The sequence below is a fragment of the Conger conger genome, chromosome 1 (assembly GCF_963514075.1).
Source record: "Conger conger chromosome 1, fConCon1.1, whole genome shotgun sequence".
NCBI classification, from domain to species: Eukaryota; Metazoa; Chordata; class Actinopteri; order Anguilliformes; family Congridae; genus Conger; species Conger conger.
In genome coordinates, this window is record NC_083760.1 from 32,239,750 (window position 1) to 32,249,458 (window position 9,709).

The window sequence follows — 9,709 nt, forward strand, 5'->3', positions numbered from 1 at the left end:
ACATTGCAATTTCAAATTATAGCAGTATGAAGTGAGCAATTTCAAATGGAATTTTTCAGTGTTTGCATGACGCCTCAGAAAAATCACCTTGGATTCATGCTCAACATAGTCAACTTTTGCTAAACGTTTTGAATTTAGTCTAATGGTTGCAGAACTGTTGCGATTCGGGTTGCTACCAAACTACGCCTGCAAGTAGAAACTACAATACCCGTCATGCCAGAAAGAATCACGTGCAACAGCATACGAAGGTCGTCAATGACGTTCCGGAACTCAGGAAACAAACGTCAGCGTGAGCGGTCTCATCAAAAAAACCTAGCTACTTATTTAAAGTACTGAAAGGTAGTCGTGCATGTATAATTTCGAATAGAAATTGCTAGTTTGTAACCGTACCGATGTCAGATTGGTTCAATTATTATTACCCTTGACAAAAGTCAGTCGATGTAGCTAGCTAGCTAGCCCTACTGAGTTGTGGTTATGAAGTTGATAAGCGGTTTATCTAACTTAGCTAGCTAATAGCTAGCTGGCTTAGGTTGATTTTTTACTGCAGAACAAGCATCGATATGTAACTATTGAATGGTGGCTAATTCCTTGACGATTCTGTTTTGCTCTGAACTGTCCTGCGTCTAGTTAGTTAGTGCATATTTTCAACTTGCACACTAACTAGCTAACTGATGTTTTTGAGTTATGCTTAACACAGTTAACTTGAAGTTAGCTATTCTGAATGCAGGAGTGTGGTTATGTCATCTGCCTTCGATAAACAATGGCAACGACGCAGTGCTAGTCATACCGTTAATGAGATAATGTTCAAAGGTAACGTTACAATACAAACGTTGCATGTGGTACAGCAGCAGTTCGTTTTGCACGACGTGCTTCATGGTAACTGTTACCCTGGCATTTAAAACCAAAGTTTGCTTTGCCTAGAGTTCATACTCATGTTTGAACTACGGACTGTTGAGTAATCACGTCCACGTTCACTCTGTAACTCATGTTTCTTTTCAACAGGAAGTAACTGCTTGTCACAGCAGTCTTAAAAAAAATAAAAATAATAATAGGGTCATTGGTCCTGTCAGTAATGTCTGGCATGGAGACCCTAAATTACCCTATGAAGTATGGACCTGAACCTGTGTAAAAAATCTTTTCAGAGAGAATGGCAAGGTTCCGCAGAAAAACTTGCATTACCTTGACTGGGATAATACTTTTCATATTTACTATAATTATCATTTTGAAATCCTTGCGGCCAGAAGGTTTGGGGTTCGGAAGTCCATTTGGTCTTGGGCTTTTTCCATACATCAGAAGATCAGAAGGGGGAAACATTCCTGGTGCTGGTGACATGGAGGGAACCAATGCCAAAATGAGTACTCTGGATTCTGAACTGGAAGTTGCATTGGGTCAATTCCCTGCCCCGAACTACAACCTGCATGTCTTTTACTATACATGGTATGGCAACCAGCAGTTTGATGGCAAGTACATCCACTGGAACCACCCAAATTTACCGCATTGGGACCCCAAAGTGGCTGCCGGGTATCCAAAAGGAAAACACAATCCACCAGAAGATATTGGGGCCAACTTTTACCCTGCTCTGGGGGCGTACAGCTCCCGTGACCCCTCCATCATTGAAGCTCATATGCTGCAGATCCGGACCTCAGCTGTTGGTGAGCCGACAAAAGCTTTGTCCACCATATTTGTGTGCTTTCATTTGTATTGCAAAGTTCAAATCTCCATTGATTATACCATATTTAAGCAATTAAGCACATTTATGTTCATAACCTTTGTCACTGCTGTGCTGCATATGTAATGTTGTGGAATAAGAAGGAACACCTACTTACATTTATTTGTGAATCCTTTTTTTATTTTTTTATTTGTAAGTACAAACTGTAATGTTATGGGACAGACAATTTGTTATTTTTGATAGGTCACCATGTGTTGCAACTGCCATGTTAATGCTAGGTTATCCTTCTTTTTAGCACGAATATTTTTATTTTTGCAAGATATGCTTCTCTTGCAGCCAGGTCATTTTTAATGCGCTCTCTGTGTCGTGCTGATTTTTCTTTACTTGATAGTGGAATCTAATATTTAAAAAATTATAATCATGAAAAAGGTTTGAAAATGTATAACATCTTTAACTTAAAACAAATAAACATATGTTAGTAATGTAATAGATAATCTTAGAGCTTTAAATGACATTATTTATTTCATATAGTGAGATTCCCTGCAGTTGCGCCACCTGACTTACTGGTTGCGCCACCTGACTTTTGCAACTAATTTCAAATTAAGCAGGCTTCTACTTGGACGCCTGTATTAGCTTTTGCCATTGCTATCAAATTCATACATATAATTTAAAAATGTAATAAAGAGTTTTATGATGAAATAGCATTTTCCTAGTTTTACGCTGGTTGTACCACCTGACATGGAAAGTGTTGCCGGCCTACCTACAAGTTAAAAGTGGCTATTTTTATCAATATTTGAGAGAGATCTACAAACCTTTTCACTTGGGTATAACTGTCACTTGGGGTTCTCTTGATGATGCAATATCCTGTTTACTGTTATTAGCTACCTCTTCATTTCATAACAAAAGCCCCGTATTGACGGTTGTGCCACCCTGACATTTGAGAACATACAAATGCTGGACAAAAGTTTTAAATTATCTCGATAGCTTTAAAACTATTGGTAGTTGTAAAATTTGGTTTATTTGAAAGGTTTCAAACATAAAATCATGCCATAGCATTATATTTTGTATTTATTATCATTAAAATACTATTTTTAATAGTTTTCTTCGTCTGTACCTTTGCAGTTGCGCCGTCTGACATTTTGGGGGTTTGAGATGCCAAAACATAAAAAAATCTATATTACTTGAATGTACTGAATATGTATTCAGACTAAATAGGTTATGTAGAAGGAAGTCATATGTCATGAATTTATCAAATTATTTGACACGGAAATAATGCACTCGGACACAGAAATATGCACGTCATGTCATTTTGACCCTTTTTCTGGAATGCAAGTCTGTTGTGGGCTGCATTTGGTCCTCTCTGCAAGCACTGCTTGAGCAGGGCAGAGAGTCTGAGTGTCTCTATCAACAGAAGAATTCTGTGTGCATGTCAATACACAGAATACAGCATCTGTGTAATGGCCTTTACCACATACTGCTGAGATAAGGCAGCATTGTTCCATCTTGGTTTGGTGACTGGGCTCATGAGCTATTTTGCGGTTTCAAATTATTCTGATGTCATTAACCACAGCAGTTAGATGAGTGTACTAGGGGTGCAAGAGTGAGAGTTTCTGAGCCAGAGTTTGGTTCATTCTAAGTATTGGTGGCAGTAATTATTCATAATAGACTTCCATACGTGGACTTGAAATCATCAGTAACCTTCTGCAAACTATGTTGATTGGAATACCCCTCTTCTCTTCAAAAAGTCAATCCCCCTTGTCTTCTTAGACAATAGACATACATTAATTATATGAATGTATCACTAGTTCAAAATAATAGGGGCATTCCATTAGAAATCTCATTCTGACCTGACCCTTTTAAATGTGATTAACCAGAATGGCCAACACTTAAGGAGACTGGGTGCCTCAAAGGTGATCCATATTGAACCCCTGAGTCTCCTTAAGACACCGATATCTTCTTCAAAAATAAACATATCAGCATGGTTCTGTTATCAGAAAGCATTCAGGCAAGTGTATGCACAATTTCAATGCTTTTGGTTTTTTACTATTATTCTGAATATTGTGGGTAGGTCAGTCTAACACATGAATCCTTAACCCCTTAAGATACTTCTTCCCTGGCTACATCTTCCAAGATAACTTACAATATATAGTATTTTACACCTCATCAGACCCATAATATCATTTAGTTACGATGTGTCCATTTGGAGTCTCCAAGTGGTTTTTTTGGAAACCCACCTAGACTACATTTCCCTCCAAAACTATTGGAACAGCAAGGCCAATTTCTTTGTTTTTGCAATGCATTGAATAAATTTGGGGTTGAGATAAAAATACGAGGGCGGCATGGATGGTGCAGTGGGTAGCACTGCCGCCTCACAGCAAGGAGGTCCTGGGTTCGAATCCCCGTCGGCCGGGGCCTCTCTGTGCGCAGTTTGCATGTTCTCCCCGTGTCTGCGTGGGTTTCCTCTGGGTACTCCGGTTTCCTCCCACAGTCCAAAGACATGCAGGTTAGGCTGATTGGAGAGTCTAAATTGCCCGTGGGTATGAGTGTGTGGGTGAGTGGTGTGTGTGCCCTGCGATGGACTGGCGACCTGTCCGGGGTGTATTCCTGCCTTTCGCCCAGTGTATGCTGGGATGGGGCTCCAGCCCACGTGACCCTGTTCAGGATAAGAGGGTTGAGATAATGGATGGATGGATAAAAATATGAGACGTGCTCAGTACGCCAGAGGGTTATTTCTTTTTTAGGACATTCTGAGTTGTTGTACAAACTATCCCCAATGCTTGTGTAAGTTGTGTAATGCTCTTTTCTAGGCTTCAAAATGGCTTGCTTTTCTCCCAAAGACAGCTCTCTGGTCTTCATGTTGGTTCATCTTTTCTAAAACAAATACAGTCTTCACAGGCAAAACCCAAGGCTAAAACCAAGAGTAGACATTCAGGGCTATTTATTGTTTACCCAATGAATGTAACAGGACATATCTATGTTACAATACTTTTGCTCACCTAAAAATTGGGTGGTCTGATACAAAATGTGATACAAATCTAGATTTAAAAAAAATAAATACCAGGAAATGGTGGATCTGTCATCTCATGTACATCTTTTTAGCTCAAACGCAAGTCTTCAGTGTATTGCAAAAACAAGGAATGAACTTTGCTGTTCCAATACGTTTAGAGGGAACTGTAGCTTAGAAATGCGGTAATTTGAGTGGAGACTTGTCCAGCGTTGTGACCTTTTTTTTTTGGTGGTCACCAATTATGTTTCAAAGCCCCCATTCACAGCTAAGAGCGAGTCTCACGCACACATTTTCACTAAACAACTGATCGATTACAAGTAGCAAAATATTTAACAAAATATTGGTTTAAATTATGTGTCGTAATATATATGACTCTTCATCTATTAATTGCTTAACATATATTTAAGGCATGTTTGTGACGGGTAAGCATTCATCCCAATTGTCAATTTCTTTGCCCATGCACTTGGGGTATGAATTCTGTATGTTCATTTTTCAAGATATGGAAAGGTTGTTTGATTTTTCTTTTCCTACTCTAGGTGTGTTAGCCCTTTCGTGGTATCCACCTGGCATGGCAGATGACAACGGAGAGCCAACTGATGATTTTGTGCCTCTCATTCTTGATGTGGCCCAGAAATACCAAGTTAAGGTGTGTAATGGTGGGGGAGGATGCAGTGTAAAAATATAAAGATTAATTTATATTTATTTGTAATGGTGAAATTAGTGTGAGCTGGATTATTCTGCAGACTGAACAGACATTTATGTGAGACAGTACCCATGTACTGCAGCGGTACAAGGTTGACAAGAATATAATGTTCATGTCTGTGATTTATGAGGCCCTTTGGTACTTCCTTGGCAGTGAATGCTGAATTAAGCTGAGTTGTGAGGTGATTGTGACTGGCTCTGTAACCTTGACTTTTTGCACAGGTGGTTTTCCACATTGAACCTTACAAAGGAAGGGATGACCTCAGTATGTACAACAGTATCAAGTACATCATGCAGAAGTGAGTATTATAATTCAGGTTTTATTGTCTTTGCCGCTTAGCTTTTATTAGTGATAAAATGGCGATGGTTCATACAATTGGTGGAGTAACTATTTACTTTTAGTGATTACAGGCAAGCGTTTTTTCAACAATATTTAGAGAAATTTGGTAAGACGGTGTGGTCGAGAATACTGCGACACCAGTGTTTCCTGGACCATTTCCATTTAGCAGGGTTTTATCCAATTACAAATTTCTCCGTAATTGGCTGTCATCCATACAGTACAGCTCTAGCACTCATGTTGACAAATGCCAATAACAAACTCCAAATGCAAACAAAAGCCTAAAATCAACACTAGATACTGAAAGCTTTCATATACCTGCACTTTGCAAGCAATTGAATACACCTGACTAATCAGAAACAGTTGCGAAGCCAACTGTCCAATTACTTTTGTATATTATGTATAAAAAGGGATGTACACTACACTGAGCACCCAATATGGCTGTAAATACCCTCAAATTAAAGGTGACAGTCTACACTTCAAGCTACTTTTAATAACTTTTATATTCATTGTTTCATTTCAAATCCAATGTGCTGAAGTACTGAGCCAAAAGAACAGGAATTGTACCACTGTCCGAATACTTACGGATTGCAGTGTAAAAGACAGTTCTGTGCAAATGTTTTGGGCACCCTAGATCTTTATATATATATATATTTTTTTTTTTGGTCTTGGATGTTTATTTTTTCTGCATTCATTAACTGTTTGACTCTCGTAGTATTCTCATAGTATTGGCATGGTAACCTGGCATACCTTTCTTCCCAGGTATGGGGAGCATCCTGCCTTCTATAGACACAAAACCGGTAGTGGAAAGCTTCTCCCACTGTTCTATGTGTACGACTCCTACCTGTTGAGCTCGGACAAGTGGGCCAACCTCCTCAAAGACCCCGGCCGCCACAGCATCAGGAACACCCCCTTCGACGGAATCTTCATCGCCCTCCTGGTTGAGGACAAGCACAAGAAGGACATCTTAGCCGCCGGCTTCGACGGGGTGTACACGTACTTCGCCACCAACGGCTTCTCCTACGGCTCATCCCACAGCAACTGGAGAACGATCAAGAGCTTCTGTGACAGCAACAACCTGATGTTTATTCCCAGCGTGGGGCCTGGCTACATGGACACCAGCATCCGGCCTTGGAACTACCAGAACACGAGGAACCGCATTAACGGAAAGTACTATGAGACCGCGTTCGCTGCCGCCCTGGAAGCCAGGCCCGACATCATTTCTATAACGTCCTTCAATGAGTGGCACGAGGGCACTCAAATCGAGTTGGCCATCCCCAAGACGGCGGGCCAGACCAAGTATGAGGACTACTTGCCCCACAAGTCAGATGCCTATTTGGAAATCACACACAGATGGGCAGAGAAGTTTGCCAAGGAGAGGGAGAAATGGTTGGTTTGAGCAAAGTCTGTGATGTGGGTTGAGTGATTGGATACAAACACGTCTTTGGACCACTACGAAGATGTTGGGAAGAATCCTGAAAAGTCTGTCTGACTGTGGTCAGACCTCTCATCGCATCATCCTAAGCTTCAGTGACTAAGAGTTACAGTATGGACAGGATTGGAGAAGAAAGGGAGACCAAGAACATGTTATTTCAATGTGTGATGCAAGGATGCACCGTGAATAAGATTTGTGGTTTTTTATTTTGCAAATGCAAATATGAAATTATCTGTCCTATTTCTAACATGAGACATGCTAAGTGTTCTGCACTCTCAGTTAATTTCAGTACATTTTTTTGCCCTATGAAAAGGTCTTCAGGAAAAATGTATCGTTTAGATTTGAAGGAATGTACACATGTTAACAAAGTTTTGGTATAGCTTACTACTGATTAACACTAAGCCAATCAGTTGCCAATCTTGGCGTTTTGGCTTTTGCAAGCAGCAAGTTTACTTCCACAAAAACATGGCTGACAATTTTACATGAAACCTTGTCAGTCAACTACTCCCTTCAACTATCATTTATCTTGTTCTCAGTTCTTGGGTGATGAATTTGAGACTATTGTTATGCAAAGAAACTACAAAACTTAAAATGTGTAAAGTGAAATTGAGAACAAATGCAAGAAAGCCTTGTAAGCTTCAGATTTCCAGCCGCACTGACAAAGAAATGTGTCCTTCACTGTCACTGTGTTCCTGCATGAACACCTACCTCACTTTTTAATCTGTAGAGCAGTGCTCCGTGCATGACTATTCTTTTCATTGTTTTGTGTGGAACAGTCTTTTTATATAATGTTCAGCCAACATGTCTGTTCAGTTAAACCTGGCACAAATGGTGTCATCCTAGTCATAATATTTCTATTGCAATTTTCAATACTCATAAAGCGCTTACAGGGGAAACTCGCCTCAACCACCACCAATGTGTAGCACCCACCTGGGTGATGCACGGCTGTCGTTTTGCGCCAGAACGCTCACCACACACCAGCTGAGGTGGAGAGGGAGAGAACAATGTTGTTTTGCCAATTGAATCAGGAGATGATTAGGTGGCAGGTTGAAAGAGCCAGGGTTGGGAATTTAGCCAGGACACCGGGGAACCACATATCATTTGCGAAGAATGGCATGGGACTTGCTTTCAGTGAATATTCCTGATTCTGGATGTACCCAATATTGAGTGCCTCAGTTACAGGTTACATAATGTGCACAGGTCACATAACACAAAGTGTTCATTTCAGTTCTTACTGTGTAGTTTGATAAATTAGGCAGTCAATGCCCAGTAGGAAACGTAGGAGAATTAATAGCCTTTATGAAAATACAAATGAATAGGGGTGTTTATTTAACCCAAGTTTAACCACCTTATGGACTGCGGGCAAACATTTTCAAAACTTTTTTTCCTGTAAATTCCATATAAAACAACCGATGAATAATACCTACACATTTTTGCTGTGTTAATCTCTCTCAAAGCGTTAATTTTAGTTCATCTTGCAGTAAATCCTAAAAACCGCTGTGCTTTCTGTAAAATGAAACCCTTTCCTGTTTAAAGCTTCTGTTCAATATGTGACAATTCTGGGCTCCCATCAAATGTTTCCTGTATTCTTCTCTTTTTTTCCCACATTTGGATATCATGGACATATCTGGTATTAATAAACTGTACCAACCCATCTCATTCTCAAATGGTTGCAATGCCTTAGATTTTGTCCTCAAAACTGCCAATGGCATTATTGGATGCCACTGTGCTTTCTACTTCATTTAGACTAGAATAAACACTAACCCTAAAGCACTCTTCCCAACAACCATTGAACTAGAGTCTTACAAAGATTATAGTGTGAAATTGCCTGAAGGAAGGAAGGGGTGCTTCAGGTTTTTGTATGTGTCCAGCTGCCGTATATGTTTATGGGAACATTGGTTGGGGAAAAAGTCACCCGAGAGCTTCCTTGGCTGGGAAGGAGGTACTGATTCACTAAACAAGGGAACATCAATAGTGAATGGATAGAGTATAGGAGGAGTGTTATTGTAGCTCGCTGTGCTAAAATGCCAATGATTCAAACTCAGTGGTGTACCTGGCCTGTGGCAATGTGTATTGACCCTTTCAGTCTCGTACGTAACTACCGTAAAATCCCAGTGCCATTTGGTGCTCTCAACCTCATACGCTTCAAAATTACTGCTATACTATTGTTTTGAGCCCCTATTAAAACCATAATAAATGTTCTCAACCCAAAACAAAACCCCTTGGGATTTGGTTGGAGCCACTGCATATTGGGCTTGGGACAGGAAGTGAAACTGAAGTTAAAGCATCCACTTCCTGGAAAACAATATGAATTTAGATTTTATAGGAATTTAGATTGTGTACCAGTGTGTATATCTATCAAATGTCAATATTCCATTCCCCTCCAAACAATGTCCTTTTACACATCCATTTTAGTCCCTTCCTCATTTGACGTCATTCAAATCGACTACCAGCCCTTCAAAAACTCCCCCGGAATGATTAGATTCACTTGTGTATACAGTGCGTAATATCACTTCCATTTCAGCTTGCCATTAACACAAATTATTTAATGAGATTAAA

The 9,709-nt window shown here is 40.0% G+C and overlaps 1 protein-coding gene across 3 annotated transcripts; it reads left to right on the forward strand.

Annotated features, from left to right (window-relative positions):
* The first annotated feature begins 250 nt into the window (after positions 1-250).
* manea (mannosidase, endo-alpha) lies at positions 251-8,817 on the forward strand. Of its 3 annotated transcripts, none has more exons than XM_061246850.1 (5): positions 251-339; positions 1,003-1,652; positions 5,213-5,322; positions 5,601-5,677; positions 6,478-8,817. In XM_061246850.1, exons 2-5 carry the CDS (start codon positions 1,148-1,150, stop codon positions 7,112-7,114), a joined length of 1,329 nt encoding a protein of 442 aa, XP_061102834.1. In that variant the 5' UTR covers positions 251-339; positions 1,003-1,147; the 3' UTR covers positions 7,115-8,817. The 3 variants fall into 3 exon arrangements, with proteins under 3 accessions (XP_061102834.1, XP_061102825.1, XP_061102839.1); XM_061246855.1 differs by having other exon boundaries at positions 296-339; positions 1,245-1,652; XM_061246841.1 differs by having other exon boundaries at positions 285-1,652.
* The last annotated feature ends 892 nt before the right edge of the window (positions 8,818-9,709 follow it).

What these genes read in the sequence shown, in the direction of transcription:
- manea (XM_061246850.1), top strand. Translation starts at nt 1,148, where the DNA reads ATGGCAAGGTTCCGCAGAAAAACTTGCATTACCTTGACTGGGATAATA. An exon ending in GATCCGGACCTCAGCTGTTG is followed by an intron (nt 1,653 to 5,212) that starts GTGAGCCGACAA and finishes TTCCTACTCTAG; the next exon opens with GTGTGTTAGCCCTTTCGTGG. An exon ending in ATCAAGTACATCATGCAGAA is followed by an intron (nt 5,678 to 6,477) that starts GTGAGTATTATA and finishes CTTTCTTCCCAG; the next exon opens with GTATGGGGAGCATCCTGCCT.